General features: G+C 45.6%; 1 protein-coding gene across 3 annotated transcripts in view; it reads left to right on the top strand.

Annotated features, from left to right (window-relative positions):
* The first annotated feature begins 208 nt into the window (after window positions 1-208).
* Window positions 209-22,618, top strand: part of LOC115115746 (OX-2 membrane glycoprotein-like) — a 31,233-nt gene continuing 8,823 nt past the window's right edge. The window contains exons 1-7 of one of the 3 annotated variants that reach the window (XM_029644230.2): window positions 209-481; window positions 1,310-1,375; window positions 1,510-1,585; window positions 3,927-4,247; window positions 5,136-5,465; window positions 16,334-16,618; window positions 17,275-17,379. In XM_029644230.2, the coding sequence (XP_029500090.2) occupies window positions 1,513-1,585; window positions 3,927-4,247; window positions 5,136-5,465; window positions 16,334-16,618; window positions 17,275-17,379 (1,114 nt within the window). In that variant the 5' untranslated portion in view covers window positions 209-481; window positions 1,310-1,375; window positions 1,510-1,512. Of the gene's footprint in view, window positions 482-1,309; window positions 1,381-1,509; window positions 1,586-3,926; window positions 4,248-5,135; window positions 5,466-16,333; window positions 16,619-17,274; window positions 17,380-22,618 lie in introns of all 3 variants that reach the window. The other 2 variants (XM_029644229.2, XM_029644232.2) reach the window with 2 other exon arrangements.

Genomic DNA, 22,618 nt, shown 5'->3' with positions numbered 1-22,618 from the left:
AATTAAAGTCTGTTTTCTAAAAATAATTGATCTGAACTGCAACGCCTGCTTAGTTTCACTTCAGTGTGTCTCTGTAGTGATAGAATTGGTCGTACACTCCCAATGTACTTTATATGCCAACCACTAGAGGGCAGCACTCTTACACCTCACGCTGTTGAAGCGATAGGTGCGCCTTTTTGACCCCACTGCACACAAGTGCGATAAAAAGAACATGCAATTAATTCGCCCCAAAGCACGACTAGTGTTGGACCCATGACGTTCATACATTGAGAAAATACACATATTTCAGTTGTTGCCCAACATCCTTTCTTTGGAACACTATTTGGTCCTGATTTGTAGACTCACAGATGGGCGGTGTTTTATCTGGCGCTGCTCTTTACAACCGTAATAGACAGTCTATGAAATAGATGTAAATACACGGACCATGAAAGTACAGTGATCGGACTAGCTGCCAAAGTAACGCCCGCAAGCTACAACAGAGGTAAGCTTTTAATTATATTTTAAGATAAAGTTTCAGGATAGAAAGTGGCTTGTAGTGCCCAAAGTCGCTCTAATTATTAGGATACTACTTTGGATTTTTATATTCTGCATCATACACCAGTGAAATCTTTGTTTAAATGTTGATCCTTCATTGTTATTTGATCCATAGCTTATACTAGCTGTATTTGGCTGGGGTAAAAGGTATATTGTATTACTAATATGGTCCACTTAAATGTTGTTCGGCTAATGATTTCCTTTAATGTTGTGACAACATCAATGTGGTAGCAACAATATATAGCCTATTTGTAGCTAAAGAAGATTTTCAGAGAGATTTGAGATGATTTCGTGCTCCCTTTTACTCTGGTCAAATTGACAAAGCAAAATGTGATTGTGTTCAGGAGCTAGAAGTTTTTAATATTTTTTTTACAATAATTATTTTAAAGATTGTCAGGTGGCTTAATCTTATTCAAGAAATTGAAACACAGCTTTCTGGGTATGACTCAAAATAGCCTTTATTTTCACTGTGGAATCAAGGTTTTTCTTTTAGGTGTGTTAGGCCTTATTATGGTCTGTGCTTGGTCAGACGTTATCATTTATCCTCAATGGAGCAAGTGGAGACTCATTCTGCCAGAGAAAGGCAGCTGGCCTGTGTGTAATGGCCAGTCCATTGATGGTAGAATGAAGCCCTTCATTTTGCCTTCACATTTCTAAGGTTAAGTAACTGATCCTATGTTAACAGTTCAGAGGCAGACTTCCACACTGGATTAAGCCAGATTCATGGATGTGTGTGTTTGTTTCACCCTCTGTGTGTTCTCCTTATCTTTCATAGGAGACGTGTGTCAAGAGCAGATGTAAGATGAGGCTTGTTTAAACCACTCAAACAGTGTTCAGATCTGTAAGGTAACATCCTTTCAGATGATTGTACAACATGGTTATTAAAAACGATTTTAGTCCGTGGTGGCCTACCCTGGTCCTGGGAAGCTTTGAACTTTGACCCCCGCCCATGAATGTCTACTCTGCCCAATGCAGACTATGATGTGTGAGTCCTCCCTGGTGCGATGCCTGCAGCTGTGTGTGTCCTTACTGATGGTGGTCAGACTGCAGGGTGAGTGGACATAGCACTAGACATATTGACACATTTTTATTTCTATTAGTAAGTTCACCACATTATTGTGGTTATGCACGTTTCCACCAAACAATATGTTGTGTACAGTGTTACACATATACAGTGTCTTCAGAAAGGATTTATCTCTTGGCTTATTCCACACTTTGCTTTGTTACTGCCTGAATGTATTCAAATAAAATAAATGGCTCACCCATCTACACACAATACCCCATAATGACAAGATGGAAACATGTTTTTAGTAATTTTCTTACATTTATTGAAAATTAAATACAGAAATATCACATTTAGATAAGTACACTACATGACCTAAAGTATGTGGACACTTGCTCATCGAACATCTCATTCCAAAGTCATGGGCAATGATATGGATGGAGTTGGTTTAACCTTTGCTGCTATAACAGCCTCCACTCTTTTAGGAAGACTTTCCACTAGATGTTGGAACATTGGTGCAGGGACTTGCTTCCATTCAGCTACAAGAGCATTCGTGAGGTTGGGCACTGATGTTGGGCGATTAGGCCTGGCTCGCAGTTGGCGTTCCAATTCATCCCAAAGGTGTTCGATGGGATTGAGGTCAGGGCTATGTGCAGGCCAGTCAAGTTCTTCCACACTAATCTCGACAATCCATTTCTGTATGGACTTTTCTGTGTGCATGGGGGCATTGTCATGCTGAAACAGGAAAGGGCCTTCCCCAAACTGTTGCCACGAAGTTGGAAGCACAGAATTGTCTAGAATGTCTTTGTATGCTGTACCGTTAAGATTTCCCTTCACTGCAACTAAGGGGCCTAGCCCAAACCATGAAAAACAGCCCCAGACCATTATGGATTCAGGCAGGCAGCGTTCTCCTGGCATCCGCCAAAACCCAGAGTCCTCCGTCGGAATGCCAGATGATGAAGTGTGATTCATCACTCCAGAGAACGCATTTCCACTGCTCCACAGTCCAATGGAGGCGAGCTTTACACCACTCCAGCCGACGCTTGACATTGCTCGTGGTGATCTTAGGCTTGTGTGCGGCTACTCGGAAATAGAAACCCATTTCATGAAGCTCCCGATGAGCAGTTATTGTGCTGACTTTGCTTCCAGAGGCAGTTTGGAACTCGGTAGTGAGTGTTGCAACCACGACAGACGATTTTTACGGGCTGTGCGCTTCAGCACTCTGCGGTCCTGTTCTGTGAGCTTGTGTGGCCTACCACGGCTGAGCCGTTTTTGCACCTAGACTTTTTCATTTGACAATAACAGCATTTATGGTTGACCGGGGCAGCTCAAGCAGGGCAGAAATTTGACAATCTGACTTGTTGGAATTTGGCATCCTATGATGGTGCCACGTTGAAAGTCATTGAGCTCTTCAGTAAGGCCAATCTACTGCCAATGTTTGTCTATGGAGATTGCTTTGCTGTGTGCTCGACCTGTCAGTAACGGGTGTGGCTGAAATAGTGGAAAGCAGACTGACCCAGGTTTTCATCTAGGAAAATCCCTGTGCAAAACTTCCTAGTCCTTGCATATGACAAGAAAATATGGAGAGTGGAACTCAGTAATGTGTTGTATTGGATTTGTCTGAAACATAACACTTTCTGTTCAGAACAAAAAGTGAATTGCTTTGCCACATTTCTTTCAATATTAATTTAGTGCCGTGTTGCAAACAGGATGCATGTTTTGGAATATTTGAATTCTGTACAGGCTTCCGTTTTTCGTTCTGTCAATAAGATTAGTATTGTGGATTAACTACAATGTTGTTGATCCATTCTCTGTTTTCTCCTATCACAGCCATAAGCCTCATGGTGAAATCCCTGAGCGGTTTTCTTCCCCTCTGGGCAACTGAGTTAGGAAGGACGCCTGTATCTTTGTAATGACTGGGTGTATTGATACACCATCCAAAGTGCAATTGATAAATTCACCATCCTCAAATGGATATTCAATGTCTGTTTTTTTTATACCCATCTACCAATAGCTGCCCTTCTTTGTGAGGCATTGGAAAACCTCTCTGGTCTTTGTGGTTGAATCTGTGTTTGAAATTCATTTCTCGACTGAGGGACCTTAATGTATGTATTTGTGGGGTAAAGAGATGAGGTAGTCATTCAAAAATCATGTTAAACACTGTTATTACTCACAGAGTGAGTCCATGCAACTTTTTGTGAGACTTTTACTCCTGAACTTATTTAGGCTTTCCAAAACAAATGGGTTCCATACTTATTGACATATTACATTCAGGCTGTAACACATCAAAATGTGGAATAAGTAATGGGCAGATCAGTCAAACAACAAGTGCATGAGTTGTGTGACTGATCTGTGATCCCTGTTGTCCCCTCCCCTATCCATGTCCCAGGCAAGGTAACAGCCCCTGAGCGCATGGAGGCCCCAGTGGAGCTCCCCTTCACTCTGTCCTGCATGGTGTCTAAGGGGCGTGGGGACAGCCTGAAACAGGTGCGCTGGCTGGATGTCCAGAACAAGACTCTGTTGACCTACGAGCCCAGCCAGAAGGACAGCGTGAGCGGCCAGCAGCATGTAGAGCTTGCACCCTCCCCCAAGGACACCTCAGCCATCACCATCCGCAGGGTGGGCTTCAGAGACGAGGGCTGCTACACCTGCATCTTTGACCTTTACCCCTCAGGATCGCAGGAGGGACGCACCTGCCTCACCGTCACATGTGAATAGAGGAGAATGTTCAGATTTCCTCTTTGTCATTGCTGTGTTACTGTGATTGTAGTCTGAGTGTCACAGCTGAGTACATGGGCATGTCCCAATCATTGTTTTGTACTTCTCTCTTTCCTGCCCTCCTTCACTCCCTCCTTGCCAATCTTTGATCTTAGAGGAGTGAATCCCTCAACAGAGGGATGGAGGAAGGGGGCAGAGGTTTTCTGTATTCAGATACAGTGTCTGGAGGCGTTAAGGGGACAAACAACAGGAAGAGAGAGAGAGGATTAGAAAGAAAGGGCTGGACATAGGGTGTTTCTGGTCAGCAGCATGGGCACTCACATAACATTTAAAAGTAGCCTGTTGTTGATTCTGAACTCAATTTATACTCCATTTTCTGCCCATCCTTTGTTTGGTGCCTTTCTTTGTTCTCAGTGGACTCTGTGGTTCCTTGCTACCTGTCTGGAGACTGATTCAGGAAAGGAGATACCTAGTCAGTTGCACAACCGAATGCATTTAACTGAAATGTGTCTTCTGCATTTAACCTAAACCCTCTGAATCAGGTATTCACTCCTCTTTTGATAAACCTCTATACTATAGGGATGTACTCTGATGGATGTAGAGAGATGTCATGACTCCCATCCCCATGTGCTGTTGTCATATGTTCCTATATGTAGCATAGAAGCCGTGGGAGCAGACCCATGTATTTCTGACAGATCCTGTGCGGTCACAGACTGTGAGGAGGGGAGGGCTGAGGAGGGGAGAGGAGGGCTGAGGAGGGGAGGCTCATACTGCTAATCAGAAACTGCTGTTGCAGACAGAATGGTAGACGCACAGATAGCATAGTACGTGTGTGTGTGTCTATCTGTTTGTGTGAACATGTTGTTTTCCTCTCCTCCAGCCCGTGTGACTGCAGAGGGTAACAAGACAGCGGTGAGTGGTAAGGCGGTAGTCCTGTCTTGCTCCTATGGCCTGCCAGAGAAGGTACAGCAGGTGCTGTGGAGACACACAGCAGGGCAGGGGGACTCCAGCGGAGTAGCCTCCTATGCCAAGCGCAGCGACCCCATGATCGAGCCACCCTACCAGGAGAGGGCCTGGCTGACCCCCTCCTTCTCCCACAGCCAGCTGTCCATCAGACCAGTCAGCATCCAGGATGAGGGCTGCTACACCTGCGAGTACCACACCTACCCAGAGCGAACCAAGAGTGCTACCGTCTGCCTCACTGTCTTTGGTAGGAAAGGTTCTACATACACCTTCTTCACTGTCGTTGCCAGGGTTAAGCTAAACATCCTCCTCACTGTCTAATAGCGTCTACAGTAATGATAGTAACTTATAGTAATGATAGTAACTTATAGTAATGATGATTAAATATATTGCCAGCATACCCACCTTCAGGTGCTTGCGCTTTACACTGTGTTGAATGGGTTTACTGTCAAGTGATAGGTAGTGCATGATGTTTGAATCCCCAGCATGATAGTTAACATGATACAGACCTGACTGTGCTGAACAAACCAGACTGGTGAATGCTCTCTTTCACTCCATAGAGGAGAGTTATCACTCCTCTGTTATAGTAATATACAGTGCAGACCCTTAAGTGAGAAATAATACTGCTGTTGTGATTGGCTGATGGTGGTCAATATGTTGTCAAATATTAGGTTAGAGCACTGGGAGTTTTTTTTGGCGGTTGCTTCTGCATAGTTTCACCTAAGGAAGGGAGGGAGATTATTTGACAAATGTGTGTGTGTGCACGAGTGCGTGCTCTGACCTCTGTGTCCACTGACAGCGTTGACAGTCTTAAATGACGGAAACTGTAGTAGTAACAGTGAAAGAGGCAGTTTAACAACATGCCGCTACTTCTATTTGATGACCACTGCTGCTACAGTATTCTGTAGCCCAGAGGTTCTCCCTGAACAGATGTGTTCGATGTAAGCTGGGACCTGAAGGCAGCTCCAAAGGGATTGAGGTGGAAAGGAGTGTATCAAATACTGAGCTGTTCTTGACATGTTTGTGGCTGAAAATTAGGTCCATCTGTTGCTGGTAAGGGCTCTTCAGGGAAGAAGTACAGGTACACACACACACACACACACACACACACACACACACACGAGTTCCAAATCAGTGTTCGTTCATCATTATTTTTCTGGCTGTTTGAAGTTGTAGTAAGTGGTGTTTGTGTGATTAAGTGGAACACAAACCCAGGCTGGGGGTGTGTCCATAGAAATAAGAATGAATAGAACGGACTTGGAAGCTCTAACCCTGGATATTGACTGGTACACTGGTACACACAGGCCTGGTATTTCCACGTTATTTTGAAATGTTCTACCAACTGATGCTGGATTGCCATGGTAATGTAGAACGTTCATTAAAATGATGCTAACTGATGTGGCTCATGCAATGGAATGTATTTTTCATAATGTCAGTTGAATTGACGTCAAAAAATCATAGCAAAGATTGAAGGGTACACTTCCTGAATTGACTTCCTGGCATGGGTACACTCAAAATGGCTGCCAGTCCACCCATTATGCCATCATTGACGTGAATGGAGACGCCCTTTCTATTCATTTTATTTCTATGGCTGTGTCTCACTGAGGTAACACTGACAGAGAGTTTACATTAGCACTGAAGAATGGATCTATTAAAGGGAGAGAGGGGGAGTAAAGTGTGACACCCAAAGTCATGACTGTATTACTGTTTCAGGCAGACAGTGCTCCCTACTGTCTCATCAACCCTCCCTCTCTCTGTCTTTTCCCTGTCAACCCAGTCAAACAGCAAGGCATTTGTCTCAAATTGAACTTCCAGCGACTCAAACAGAAAAACCTGCGCCATATCCCTCAATTTAATTATTTCAATTCAATTTCAATTCAAGGGCTTTATTGGCATGGGAAACATATGTTAACATTGCCAAAGCAAGTGAACTAGATAATCAACAAAAGTGAAATAAAGAATAAAATTAACAGTAAACATTACACTCACAGAAGTTCCAAAAGAATAAAGACATTTCAAATGTCATATCATGTCTATATACAGTGCTGTAATGATCTACAAAAGGGAAAATAAATAAACATAAACTTGGGTTGTATTTACAATGGTGTTTGTTCTTCACTGGTTGCCATTTTCTTGTGGCAACAGGTCACACATCTTGCTGCTGTGATGGCACACTGTGGAATTTCATCCAGTAGATATGTGAGTTTATCAAAAGTGTTAGGTTTTTTTATTTTATTCTTTGGGGATGTGTGTAATCTGAGGGAAATATGTGTCTCTAATATGGTCATACATTTGGCAGGAAGTTAGGAAGTACAGCTCAGTTTCCACTTCATTTTGTGAGCAGTGTGCACATAGCATGTCTTCTCTTGAGAGCCAGGTATGCCTATGACGGCCTTTCTCAATAGCAAGGCTATGCTCACTGAGTCTGTACATACGGTAGTCACAGTTTGGGTCAGTCACAGTGGTCAGTTATTCTGCCACTGTGTACTCTCTGTTTAGGGCCAAATGGCATTCTAATTTTAAATGATTTATACTTTTACTTTCAATTCTTAAGTATATTTTAACAATTACATTTACTTTTGATATTTAAGTATATTTAAAACAAAATACTTTTAGACTTTTACTGTGTGACTTTCACTTTCCCTTGAGTAATTTTCTATTAAGGTATCTTTACTTTTACTCAAGTAGGGAAAGGGGGATACCTAGTCAGTTGTATAACTGAATGCATTCAACTGAAATGTGTCTTCTGCATTTAACCCAACCCCTCTAAATCAGAGAGGTGCGTGGGGCTGCCATAATCGACATCCACGCCTTGCTCAGGGGCAGAACAACAGATTTGAACCTTGTCAGCTCGGGATTTGATCCAGTAACCAAACCACTAGGCTACCTGTCACCAAGTATGACAATTGGGTACTTTTTCCACCAATGATTAAACTGCTATCATTACCATCACCCCTACTGCCCGTACCACTACTATTTGGAAAAGTAATCACAACAATAATAATAATAATAATAACAATAATACTAATAATAATGAAGTTACTGATTACTATGCAGCTATTATTCAGTGTCTCTCAGGCTATGGGAGGCAAATACATATTTGGCTGCAAGAGGAGCCGTTACTCATTCACCCATGAGTATCTTTTGTTTTTCCTCTGAGATTAATAAATTACAATTTGGAATAAATGTAGTAATCTCTGTGAACAATGAATCTGATGGTGAGGAATATTTATCAGAGTAAAGGAGAAAGTGCATCTGTTTCTACCTCCCTTGTCGTGGAGAGACCACATACACGCTCTTCTTTGGGAAGCCATGTCTTTTTACGTCTGCTGGTTTCTATTGCCAATTGGTGGTCACCCAGCCTGTACTTGGTAAGGATCTGTCTCTGCTTCGTATCTCTGACAGAGTAGAGATAATCAGCCAATTCATATTCTCTGTTCAGAGCCAGATTATAAGGGCACAAGGCGAGACCCATATGCAGACATGGGAGGCAGATGGTTTGATTCTTGATATTTATTCATCAATCCAAAAGGGGTAGGTAAGAGAATGGTCGTGGACAGGCAAAAGGTCAAAACCAGTTCAGAGTCCAGGAGGTACAGAGTGGCAGGCAGGCTCGAGGTCAGGGCAGGCAGAATGGTCAGGCAGGCGGGTACAGAGTCCAGGAGGTACAGAGTGGAAGCAGGCTCGAGGTCAGGGCAGGCAGTATGGTTAGGCAGGCGGGTACAGAGTCCAGGAGGTACAGAGTGGAAGCAGGCTCGAGGTCAGGGCAGGCAGTATGGTTAGGCAGGCGGGTACAGAGTCCAGGAGGTACAGAGTGGCAGGCAGGCTCGAGGTCAGGGCAGGCAGAATGGTTAGGCAGGCGGGTACAGAGTGGAAGCAGGCTCGAGGTCAGGGCAGGCAGAATGGTCAGGCAGGCGGGTACAGAGTGGCAGGTAGGCTCGAGGTCAGGGCAGGCAGAATGGTTAGGCAGGCGGGTACAGAGTGGCAGGCAGGCTCGAGGTCAGGGCAGACAGAATGGTTAGGCAGGCGGGTACAGAGTTGAAGCAGGCTCGAGGTCAGGGCAGGCAGAATGGTCAGGCAGGCGGGTACAGAGTCCAGGAGGTACAGAGTGGCAGGCAGGCTCGAGGTCAGGGCAGGCAGAATGGTCAGGCAGGCGGGTACAGAGTCCAGGAGGTACAGAGTGGCAGGCAGGCTCGAGGTCAGGGCAGGCAGAATGGTTAGGCAGGTGGGTACAGAGTCCGGAAAACAGGCAAGGTTCAAAAACCGGGAGAACTATCAAAAGAGAATATAAGCAGGAGTACGGGGAAAACTGCTGGATGACTTGAATATACAAGATAAACTGGCACAGAGAGACAGGAAACACAGGGATAAATACACCGGGATAATAAGTGACACCTGGAGGGGGTGGAGACAATCACAAGACAGGTGAAACAGATCAGGGTGTGACACAGATAGCTATTTAGTAAGCTTTGGGATTATGTTACATTTTTCCAATGTTGTAAATATGAGTCCTTAGATTGGTTCATGATTTCATTTATTTGAATTCTTTCTTTTGAAGCAGTGCTGGTGTCAGCTTGGTTGGTGAAGTCCAACACCAGCTGACTGAGAGGGCTTGTTTCTGTGCTCAGCTCTTGGGTTTGAAGTGCTTTAAATTGGAGACTTGAATTTGGACTTGAATTTAGGTGTAGCCAAAATGTGAATCATATTTTTTGTACTTTGCCACTGGAAAACGGCCCAATTCTGCCCGACATGAATTATCCAACATAATTCTGCATGTAGGGTTTCAATTGGATGTTTGTCCCACATTTTAAAGTCCAGTTTATTCAGTGGCCCGCAAATCTCACTTCCATAAAGAGCTATTGGTAGGATTACACTGTCAAATTTTAATTGGGTAGTTGATTTTGAATAATTTCATTTTAATTGCATGCAATGCTCTGAGGGCTTTTCTTTGAGTGCATTCACTGCCATATTAAAGTTTCCAGATGCAGATATGGTCAGACCAAGGTATGAGTAATTGTGAGTGTTCAATTATGGTGTTGTTCAAGGTGAATTTATTTTTGTGTTTCTGACATCTGGCTTTTTTTCTGGAAAATCATAATTTTAGTTTTTTTATTTACTGCCAGGGCCCAATTATGGCAATATTGCTCTAGAATGTTAAGGTTCTGTTGAAGACCTTCTTTGGTTGGTAATAGAAGAACCAAATCATCAGCATATAGCAGGTACTTTGGGCTGCAGAATGGTCCAACATGTCTGCTAATTAATTTATATAAATGATGAAAAGGTTTGCACTCAAACTGCAGCCTTTCACCTCGACGTTGTGAAAATAATGATGTTCTTTGGTTTTTGATTTTTATTGCACACTTGTTTTCTGTGTACATACATTTTATGAAGCAATTAACCTTAACACCAAGTCCACTTTGGAGAATTTTGAAGAATAGCCGTTCGTGCCAAATAGAATCAAATGCTTTTTTAAAGTCAATAAAGCGAGCAAAGATTTTACCCTCTTTTTTTTGATGGACGTGTTTATTTCTCTCTCTCTCTCTCACCTCTCTCTCTCTCTCTCTCTCTCTCTCTCTCTCCCTCCACTGGTATTCTGACCTTGTTATCATACTACTCTCCCTTCTCTTTTCCTTAGTCTGCATGTTTAAGAATGTTATTCTGTTTTTCTTGTTTGAAGTCTGGGTGGAGGAGGAAGACTGAGATTAAAATATAGGGAATAAGACTAACAAGGAGGGAAAGATACTTGATTTCTTTCTCTGTACTGTATGACATCACAGTGCTATGTCAGTAGATAGCAGTCTTGGTACATATCACAGTGCTATGTCAGTAGATAGCAGTCTTGGCACATATCACAGTGCTATGTCAGTAGATAGCAGTCAAATCAAATCAAATTTTATTTGTCACATACACATGGTTAGCAGATGTTAATGCGAGTGTAGCGAAATGCTTGTGCTTCTAGTTCCGACAATGCAGTGATAACCAACAAGTAATCTAACTAACAATTCTAAAACTACTGTCTTATACACAGTGTAAGGGGATAAAGAATATGTACATAAGGATATATGAGTGAGTGATGGTACAGAGCAGCAAACAGTAGATGGTATCGAGTACAGTATATACATATGAGATGAGTATGTAGACAAAGTAAACAAAGTGGCATAGTTAAAGTGGCTAGTGATACATGTATTACATAAGGATGCAGTCGATGATGTAGAGTACAGTATATACGTATGCATATGAGATGAATAATGTAGGGTAAGTAACATTATATAAGGTAGCATTGTTTAAAGTGGCTAGTGATATATTTACATCATTTCCCATCAATTCCCATTATTAAAGTGGCTGGAGTTGGGTCAGTGTCAATGACAGTGTGTAGGCAGCAGCCACTCAATGGTGGCTGTTTAACAGTCTGATAGCCTTGAGATAGAAGCTGTTTTTCAGTCTCTCAGTCCCAGCTTTGATGCACCTGTACTGACCTCGCCTTCTGGATGATAGCGGGGTGAACAGGCAGTGGTTCGGGTGGTTGATGTCCTTGATGATCTTTATGGCCTTCCTGTAACATCGGGTGGTGTAGGTGTCCTGGAGGGCAGGTAGTTTGCCCCCGGTGATGCGTTGTGCAGACCTCACTACCCTCTGGAGAGCCTTACGGTTGAGGGCGGAGCAGTTGCCGTACCAGGCGGTGATACAGCCCGCCAGGATGCTCTCGATTGTGCATCTGTAGAAGTTTGTGAGTGCTTTTGGTGAGAAGCCGAATTTCTTCAGCCTCCTGAGGTTGAAGAGGCGCTGCTGCGCCTTCTTCACGACGCTGTCAGTGTGAGTGGACCAATTCCGTTTGTCTGTGATGTGTATGCCGAGGAACTTAAAGCTTGCTACCCTCTCCACTACTGTTCCATCGATGTGGATAGGGGGGTGTTCCCTCTGCTGTTTCCTGAAGTCCACAATCATCTCCTTAGTTTTGTTGACGTTGAGTGTGAGGTTATTTTCCTGACACCACACTCCGAGGGCCCTCACCTCCTCCCTGTAGGCCGTCTCGTCGTTGTTGGTAATCAAGCCTACCACTGTTGTGTCGTCCGCAAACTTGATGATTGAGTTGGAGGCGTGCGTGGCCACGCAGTCGTGGGTGAACAGGGAGTACAGGAGAGGGCTCAGAACGCACCCTTGTGGGGCCCCCGTGTTGAGGATCAGCGGGGAGGAGATGTTGTTGCCTACCCTCACCACCTGGGGGCGGCCCGTCAGGAAGTCCAGTACCCAGTTGCACAGGGCGGGGTCGAGACCCAGGGTCTCGAGCTTGATGACGAGCTTGGAGGGTACTATGGTGTTGAATGCCGAGCTGTAGTCGATGAACAGCATTCTCACATAGGTATTCCTCTTGTCCAGGTGGGTTAGGGCAGTGTGCAGTGTGGTTGAGATTGCATCGTCTGTGGACCTATTTGGGCGGTAAGCAAATTGGAGTGGGTCTAGGGTGTCAGGTAGGGTGGAGGTGATATGGTCCTTGACTAGTCTCTCAAAGCACTTCATGATGACGGAAGTGAGTGCTACGGGCGGTAGTCGTTTAGCTCAGTTACCTTAGCTTTCTTGGGAACAGGAACAATGGTGGCCCTCTTGAAGCATGTGGGAACAGCAGACTGGTATAGGGATTGATTGAATATGTCCGTAAACACACCGGCCAGCTGGTCTGCGCATGCTCTGAGGGCGCGGCTGGGGATGCCGTCTGGGCCTGCAGCCTTGCGAGGGTTAACACGTTTAAATATCTTACTCACCTCGGCTGCAGTGAAGGAGAGACCGCATGTTTTCGTTGCAGGCCGTGTCAGTGGCACTGTATTGTCCTCAAAGCGGGCAAAAAAGTGATTTAGTCTGCCTGGGAGCAAGACATCCTGGTCCGTGACTGGGCTGGGTTTCTTCTTGTAGTCCGTGATTGACTGTAGACCCTGCCACATGCCTCTTGTGTCTGAGCCATTGAATTGAGATTCCACTTTGTCTCTGTACTGACGCTTAGCTTGTTTAATAGCCTTGCGGAGGGAATAGCTGCATTGTTTATATTCGGACATGTTACCAGACACCTTGCCCTGATTAAAAGCAGTGGTTCGTGCTTTCAGTTTCACGCGAATGCTGCCATCAATCCACGGTTTCTGGTTTGGGAATGTTTTTATCGTTGCTATGGGAACGACATCTTCGACGCACGTTCTAATGAACTCGCACACCGAATCAGCGTATTCGTCAATATTTTCATCTGACGCAATACGAAACATGTCCCAGTCCACGTGATGGAAGCAGTCTTGGAGTGTGGAGTCAGCTTGGTCTGACCAGCGTTGGACAGACCTCAGCGTGGGAGCCTCTTGTTTAAGTTTCTGCCTGTAGGCAGGGATCAACAAAATGGAGTCGTGGTCAGCTTTTCCGAAAGGGGGCGGGGCAGGGCCTTATATGCGTCGCGGAAGTTAGAGTAACAATGATCCAAGGTTTTACCACCCCTGGTTGCGCAATCGATATGCTGATAAAATTTAGGGAGTCTTGTTTTCAGATTAGCTTTGTTAAAATCCCCAGCTACAATGAATGCAGCCTCCGGATAAATGGTTTCCAGTTTGCAAAGAGTTAAATAAAGTTCGTTCAGAGCCATCGATGTGTCTGCTTGGGGGATATATACGGCTGTGATTATAATCGAAGAGAATTCTCTTGGAAGATAATGCGGTCTACATTTGATTGTGAGGAATTCTAAATCAGGTGAACAGAAGGATTTGAGTTCCTGTATGTTTCCTTCATCACACCATGTCTCGTTAGTCATGAGGCATACGCCCCGCCGCTCTTCTTACCAGAAAGATGTTTGTTTCTGTCGGCGCGATGCGTGGAGAAACCCGTTGGCTGCACCGCATCGGATAGCGTCTTCCCAGTAAGCCATGTTTCCGTGAAGCAGAGAACATTGCAGTCTCTGATGTCCCTCTGGAATGCTACCCTTGCTCGGATTTCATCAACCTTGTTGTCAAGAGACTGGACATTGGCAAGAAGAATGCTGGGGAGTGGTGCGCGATGTGCCCTTGTCCGGAGTCTGACCAGAAGACCGCTACGTTTCCCTCTTTTTCGGAGTCGTTTTCTTGGGTCGCTGCATGCGATCCATTCCGTTGTCCTGTTTGTAAGGCAGAACACAGGATCCGCGTCGCGGAAAACATATTCTTGGTCGTACTGATGGTGAGTTGACGCTGATCTTATATTCAGTAGTTCTTCTCGACTGTATGTAATGAAACCTAAGATGACCTGGGGTACTAATGTAAGAAATAACACGTAAAAAAACAAAAAACTGCATAGTTTCCTAGGAACACGAAGCGAGGCGGCCATCTCTGTCGGCGCCGGAAGATAGTCTTGGTACATATAACAGTGCTATGTCAGTAGATAGCAGTCGTGGTACATATCACAGTGCTATGTCAGTATATAGCAGTCTTGGTAAATATCACAGTGCTATGTTAGTAGATAGCAGTCTTGGTACATATCACAGTGCTATTGCAGTAGATAGCAGTCTTGGTACATATCACAGTGCTATTGCAGTAGATAGCAGTCTTGGTACATATCACAGTGCTATGTCAGTAGATGGCAGTCTTGGTACATATCACAGTGCTATGTCAGTATATAGCAGTCTTGGTAAATATCACAGTGCTATGTTAGTAGATAGCAGCCTTGGTACATATCACAGTGCTATGTTAGTAGATAGCAGTCTTGGTACATATCACAGTGCTATTGCAGTAGATAGCAGTCTTGGTACATATCACAGTGCTATTGCAGTAGATAGCAGTCTTGGTACATATCACAGTGCTATTGCAGTAGATAGCAGTCTTGGTACATATCACAGTGCTATGTCAGTAGATGGCAGTCTTGGTACATATCACAGTGCTATGTCAGTATATAGCAGTCTTGGTACATATCACAGTGCTATGTCAGTAGATAGCAGCCTTGGTACATATCACAGTGCTATTGCAGTAGATAGCAGTCTTGGTACATATCACAGTGCTATGTCAGTAGATAGCAGCCTTGGTACATATCACAGTGCTATTGCAGTATATAGCAGTCTTGGTACATATCACAGTGCTATGTCAGTAGATAGCAGCCTTGGTACATATCACAGTGCTATTGCAGTAGATAGCAGTCTTGGTACATATCACAGTGCTATGTCAGTAGATGGCAGTCTTGGTACATATCACAGTGCTATTGCAGTAGATAGCAGTCTTGGTACATATCACAGTGCTATGTCAGTAGATGGCAGTCTTGGTACATATCACAGTGCTATGTCAGTAGATAGCAGCCTTGGTACATATCACAGTGCTATTGCAGTAGATAGCAGTATTGGTACATATCACAGTGCTATTGCAGTAGATAGCAGTCTTGGTACATATCACAGTGCTATTGTAGTAGATAGCAGTCTTGGTACATATCACAGTGCAATGTTCTGTTGTCTGAATTCCTCCTGGGGTTGCTCCACCTCTACCACAGATCTACTCCAGATTGGTGGTTCAGTTGAAACGCCTGTTAAGACACTCTACTGCAGCTGTGCTATCAGGGCCAAATATCTGTGGCCAGCCAGATCAGTTCTCGCCAACACAAATGTTCTAAATTCCAATGAAAAACATTCCTACCTCAGCTCTGAGAACAGACAATTGAAAACAGAGATGATTTGTTGCGTATGGATCTCAAGTACAGTATGCACATAGTCACAAGATTCCTACAGTTGTTCGTTTTTTCACATATTGATTTTATCTGTGACATCCATTCTCTGTCCAAATAAGTCGATTTTCTCTTGTGATCCAAGTCATCAATTTGTTTTACCTTTATTTAATTCGGCAAGTCAGTTAAGAACAAATTCTTATATACAATGAAGGCCTACTCTGGCCAAACCCTAACCCGGACGCTGTGCGCCGCCCTATGGGACTCCCAATCACAGCCGGTTGTGATACAGCCTGGAATCAAACCAGGGTCTGTAGTGACGCCTCTAGCACTGAGATGCAGTGCCTTAGACCGCTGCACCACTTGGGAGTCACTAAGCAGGACCAAGTCATAGTTAAGTCAACCCACCTGAAAACACACTGATTCACTAAACCCAACATTGATCTTTGATTATCTCTGTGTCTTCCCCAGTACTGCCGAAACCCCAGGTGAGCTACAAGAGCACATCTCCAGGGGTGATCGAGGCCAACTGTACAGCCGTGTCACGGCCCCCGGTGGAGATAGTGTGGAACGTGGAGAGGGACAACCGAACTATGGGTCCCCCTGTGACATCACAGCTCCAGCAGGGGGATGGGACCACCCTGGTCATCAGCACCCTCACTGTCCAATCAGGGCTGCTGAAGGACGTGTCCGTCAAATGCCTGGTCCACCATAAGGGTCTGGAGTCACCCATCGCTGTGTCTATGAACACCAAGAGTGAGTGAGACAAACATGAATGTGCACGCACGCACACACAGACATATACACACGCACACACAGACATATACACACGCACACACAGACATATACACACGCACACACAGACATATACACACGCACACACAGACATATACGCACGCACACACAGACATATACACACGCACACACATTGGGAGGAGACAGTGCTATGTTATCTTGGCTCAGAGCTAACATTTTTCTTTAAGTAGCCAGACCAAACCAGGACAAAGCCAAGAATACTGATCCTTGAGTGATGGATAAACATTAATGACTGACCTAAACACAGTGTTTAAGATTTGAGATCTGTTTTTGTTGAAGTCATTGCCAAGTAGGGTTAATCCAAACTTAATCTGAACCAATCAACACGTACTTTTAAAAAGTTAGAATTGTTTCTAGATGATTATCTTTCTCTCTCTCTCTCACTCTCTCTCTCACTCTCAATCTCTCTCAATATCTCTCTTTATCTCTCTCTCTCTCCCTCTCTCTTACTGTCTCTCTCTTACTCTCTTTCTCTTTCACTCTGTCTCTCTAAATCTCTATATTATTCTCCCTTTCACTGTCTCTTTCTCCGTGTTTCTCTTAATCTCTCACTTTTTCTATTTTTCTCTGTCTGCTCTCCCTCTCTCTCTCTCTAGTTGGGACAGCTCTGACCATCTTAATCTCTGTGACCACTGTAGCTGCTCTGCTGGTCATATGTCTCTGCTTCTGTCTCTGGAAGTGTTTCCTGCGCAAAGAAGATGGTGAGTGTGTGTGTGTGTGTGTGTGTGTGTGTGTGTGTGTGTGTGTGTGTGTGTGTGTGTGTGTGTGTGTGTGTGTGTGTGTGTGTGTGTGTGTGTGTGTGTGTGTGTGTGTGTGTGTGTGTGTGTATCAGTCTCGTCTCTCTCTCTCTCTAGGAAGTCATCCTTCACTCTCTCCCTCCATAGATCTCAACGAAGGTGTCCACTGACCTCATTGACCTCGTTGGCTATTTTGTAGCTCTCAGGCTAATGGTTGTCACCAGCATGATTCCCTACAGCTGGGATGGGGGGTTTTCTCCAGGAATCATTCAGTGTATGTTTCTCTGTTTGTCATGGGAATTGTGTAACTACAGTGTGTTTATGCTGTGTGTGTCTCTTGTGTGAGTGCCATATTGTTCCTGTTCCCTTCAGTTCCCTGGTATGTTCTGGCATGTGTTTTCCTGACTGCCTCACCACATTGACATTAATTTCCGAGGAAGTAGGTCATGGATGACCTGGTTGCTACTGTTTGGATGAGAGGTTTATGGCGCCACAGTGTGTGTGTGTGTGTGTGTGTGTGTGTGTGTGTGTGTGTGTGTGTGTGTGTGTGTGTGTGTGTGTGTGTGTGTGTGTGTGTGTGTGTTTTCTGCTAAATGACTTAAATGTAATGTAAATGTAAGAAACTGAGGTCATTCTGAGGTCATTATCACTTTCATTAGTTGAGTGTTTGAGCACGTACAGTAGCCATGAAAACACCCTGGAATATATTGGTGTGTTTGAGAAAGAGATGTGGAATTATGCATCCTTTGAAAATATCAAACCTGTGGTTGGCATTTCTATAATTTAATGATGCCCTAAAGACAAAAAGACAATCGTTTTACATTGTTTGCTAAATTTAACCAGATACATTTACATTTAAGTCATTTAGCAGACGCTCTTATCCAGAGCGACTTACAAATTGGTGCGTTCACCTTAAGACATCCAGTGGAACAGCCACTTTACAATAGTGCATCTAAATCTTTTAAGGGGGGGAGTGAGAAGGATTACTTTATCCTATCCTAGGTATTCCTGAAAGAGGTGGGGTTTCAGGTGTCTCCGGAAGGTGGTGATAGACTCCGCTGTCCTGGCGTCGTGAGGGAGTTTGTTCCACCATTGGGGGCCAGAGCAGCGAACAGTTTTGACTGGGCTGCGCGGGAACTGTACTTCCTCAGTGGTAGGGAGGCGAGCAGGCCAGAGTTGGATGAACGCAGTGCCCTTGTTTGGGTGTAGGGCCTGATCAGAGCCTGGAGGTACTGAGGTGCCGTTCCCCTCACAGCTCCGTAGGCAAGCACCATGGTCTTGTAGCGGATGCCAGCTTCAACTGGAAGCCAGTGGTTAGAGCGGAGGAGCGGGGTGACGTGAGAGAACTTGGGAAGGTTGAACACCAGACGGGCTGCGGCGTTCTGGATGAGTTGTAGGGGTTTAATGGCACAGGCAGGGAGCCCAGCCAACAGCGAGTTGCAGTAATCCAGACGGGAGATGACAAGTGCCTGGATTAGGACCTGCGCTGCTTCCTGTGTGAGGCAGGGTCGTACTCTGCGGATGTTGTAGAGCATGAACCTACAGGAACGGGCCACCGCCTTGATGTTAGTTGAGAACGACAGGGTGTTGTCCAGGATCACGCCAAGGTTCTTAGCGCTCTGGGAGGAGGACACAATGGAGTTGTCAACCGTGATGGCGAGATCATGGAACGGGCAGTCCTTCCCCGGGAGGAAGAGCAGCTCCGTCTTGCCGAGGTTCAGCTTGAGGTGGTGATCCGTCATCCACACTGATATGTCTGCCAGACATGCAGAGATGCGATTCGCCACCTGGTCATCAGAAGGGGGAAAGGAGAAGATTAATTGTGTGTCGTCTGCATAGCAGTGATAGGAGAGACCATGTGAGGTTATGACAGAGCCAAGTGACTTGGTGTATAGCGAGAATAGGAGAGGGCCTAGAACAGAGCCCTGGGGGACGCCAGTGGTGAGAGCGCGTGGTGAGGAGACAGATTCTCGCCACGCCACCTGGTAGGAGCGACCTGTCAGGTAGGACGCAATCCAAGCGTGGGCCGCGCCGGAGATGCCCAACTCGGAGAGGGTGGAGAGGAGGATCTGATGGTTCACAGTATCGAAGGCAGCCGATAGGTCTAGAAGGATGAGAGCAGAGGAGAGAGAGTTAGCTTTAGCAGTGCGGAGCGCCTCCGTGATACAGAGAAGAGCAGTCTCAGTTGAATGACTAGTCTTGAAACCTGACTGATTTGGATCAAGAAGGTCATTCTGAGAGAGATAGCGGGAGAGCTGGCCAAGGACGGCACGTTCAAGAGTTTTGGAGAGAAAAGAAAGAAGGGATACTGGTCTGTAGTTGTTGACATCGGAGGGATCGAGTGTAGGTTTTTTTCAGAAGGGGTGCAACTCTCGCTCTCTTGAAGACGGAAGGGACGTAGCCTGCGGTCAGGGATGAGTTGATGAGCGAGGTGAGGTAAGGGAGAAGGTCTCCGGAAATGGTCTGGAGAAGAGAGGAGGGGATAGGGTCAAGCGGGCAGGTTGTTGGGCGGCCGGCCGTCACAAGACGCGAGATTTCATCTGGAGAGAGAGGGGAGAAAGAGGTCAGAGCACAGGGTAGGGCAGTGTGAGCAGAACCAGCGGTGTCGTTTGACTTAGCAAACGAGGATCGGATGTCGTCGACCTTCTTTTCAAAATGGTTGACGAAGTCATCTGCAGAGAGGGAGGAGGGGGGGGGAGGATTCAGGAGGGAGGAGAAGGTGGCAAAGAGCTTCCTATGGTTAGAGGCAGATGCTTGGATTTTAGAGTGGAAGAAAGTGGCTTTAGCAGCAGAGACAGAAGAGGAAAATGTAGAGAGGAGGGAGTGAAAGGATGCCAGGTCCGCAGGGAGGCGAGTTTTCCTCCATTTCCGCTCGGCTGCCTGGAGCCCTGTTCTGTGAGCTCGCAATGAGTCGTCGAGCCACGGAGCGGGAGGGGAGGACCGAGCCGGCCTGGAGGATAGGGGACATAGAGAGTCAAAGGATGCAGAAAGGGAGGAGAGGAGGGTTGAGGAGGCAGAATCAGGAGATAGGTTGGAGAAGGTTTGAGCAGAGGGAAGAGATGATAGGATGGAAGAGGAGAGAGGGGGAGAGAGAGCGAAGGTTGGGACGGCGCGATACCATCCGAGTAGGGGCAGTGTGGGAAGTGTTGGATGAGAGCGAGAGGGAAAAGGATACAAGGTAGTGGTCGGAGACTTGGAGGGGAGTTGCAGTGAGGTTAGTGGAAGAACAGCATCTAGTAAAGATGAGGTCGAGCGTATTGCCTGCCTTGTGAGTAGGGGGGGAAGGTGAGAGGGTGAGGTCAAAAGAGGAGAGGAGTGGAAAGAAGGAGGCAGAGAGGAATGAGTCAAAGGTAGACGTGGGGAGGTTAAAGTCGCCCAGAACTGTGAGAGGTGAGCCGTCCTCAGGAAAGGAGCTTATCAAGGCATCAAGCTCATTGATGAACTCTCCGAGGGAACCTGGAGGGCGATAAATGATAAGGATGTTAAGCTTGAAAGGGCTGGTAACTGTGACAGCATGGAATTCAAAGGAGGCGATAGACAGATGGGTAAGGGGAGAAAGAGAGAATGACCACTTGGGAGAGATGAGGATCCCGGTGCCACCACCCCGCTGACCAGAAGCTCTCGGGGTGTGCGAGAACACGTGGGCGGACGAAGAGAGAGCAGTAGGAGTAGCAGTGTTATCTGTGGTGATCCATGTTTCCGTCAGTGCCAAGAAGTCGAGGGACTGGAGGGAGGCATAGGCTGAGATGAACCCTGCCTTGTTGGCCGCAGATCGGCAGTTCCAGAGGCTACCGGAGACCTGGAACTCCACGTGGGTCGTGCGCGCTGGGACCACCAGATTAGGGTGGCCGCGGCCACGCGGTGTGGAGCGTTTGTATGGTCTGTGCAGAGAGGAGAGAACAGGGATAGACAGACACATAGTTGACAGGCTACAGAAGAGGCTACGCTAATGCAAAGGAGATTGGAATGACAAGTGGACTACACGTCTCGAATGTTCAGAAAGTTAAGCTTACGTAGCAAGAATCTTATTGACTAAAATGATTAAAATGATACAGTACTGCTGAAGTAGGCTAGCTGGCAGTGGCTGCGTTGTTGACTTTGTAGGCTAGCTGGCAGTGGCTGCGTTGTTGGCACTACACTAATCAAGTCGTTCCGTTGAGTGTGATAGTTTCAACAGTGCTGCTATTGGGGGGCTAGCTGGCTAGCTAGCAGTGTTGATTACGTTACGTTGCGTTAAAAGAACGACAATAGCTGGCTAGCTAACCTAGAAAATCGCTCTAGACTACACAATTATCTTTGATACAAAGACGGCTATGTAGCTAGCTATGTAGCTAGCTACGATCAAACAAATCAAACCGTTGTACTGTAATGAAATGAAATGAAAATGTGATACTACCTGTGGAGCGAATGCGACCGGGTTGTTGAGTGAGGAGTGAGGAAGTTCTATTCGGTAGACGTTGGCTAGCTGTTGGCTAGCTAGCAGTGTCTCCTACGTTAAGGACGACAAATAGCTGGCTAGCTAACCTCGGTAAATTAAGATAATCACTCTAAGACTACACACTCTAAACTACACAATTATCTTGGATACGAAGACAGCAAAGACAACTATGTAGCTAGCTAACACTACACTAATCAAGTCGTTCAGTTGAGTGTAATAGTTTTTTACAGTGCTGGTATTCGGAAGACGGTGGTCGTTTGCTAGCTGGCTAGCTGCTGGGCAGATAGCAGTGTAGACTACGTTAGGACGACGAAATACGATAATTACGCAATTATCTTTGATACAAAGACGGCTATGTAGCTAGCTAAGAAGAAATTGCTAAGATTAGACAAATCAAACCGTTGTACTATAATGAAATGTAATGAAATGTAATGAAAAGTTATACTACCTGCAGACCGAAGCGCTCGGATGCGACCGCTCACTCCAACCCGGAAGTCGTAACAATCGATACCCTTAGAGGCCAAGGTGTATCCATTCCTGAATCTTAAAATTCACAGCCGTGACTTGTGTATGAGTGGGGGGAATCGATCACATGAAAATAGAGCTCTCTGTCCTTGTATCTATCCATCTCTATGCTGACAGCTGTCTCCAGTCACTACAGAGGAATTACAAACATAAAACTTTGCAGCTGGCCAGATGGAGCTGTTTTTAGTTGCTATAGTAGATCTGGTGGTTCTCAGAATGGTATAGGGAACCAATACAAGA

The sequence above is a fragment of the Oncorhynchus nerka genome, linkage group LG3 (genome assembly GCF_034236695.1).
Source record: "Oncorhynchus nerka isolate Pitt River linkage group LG3, Oner_Uvic_2.0, whole genome shotgun sequence".
Classification (NCBI taxonomy): Eukaryota; Metazoa; Chordata; class Actinopteri; order Salmoniformes; family Salmonidae; genus Oncorhynchus; species Oncorhynchus nerka.
The sequence above is the reverse complement of the archived record's forward strand: the minus strand, read 5'-3'. Positions and strand labels throughout refer to the sequence as shown.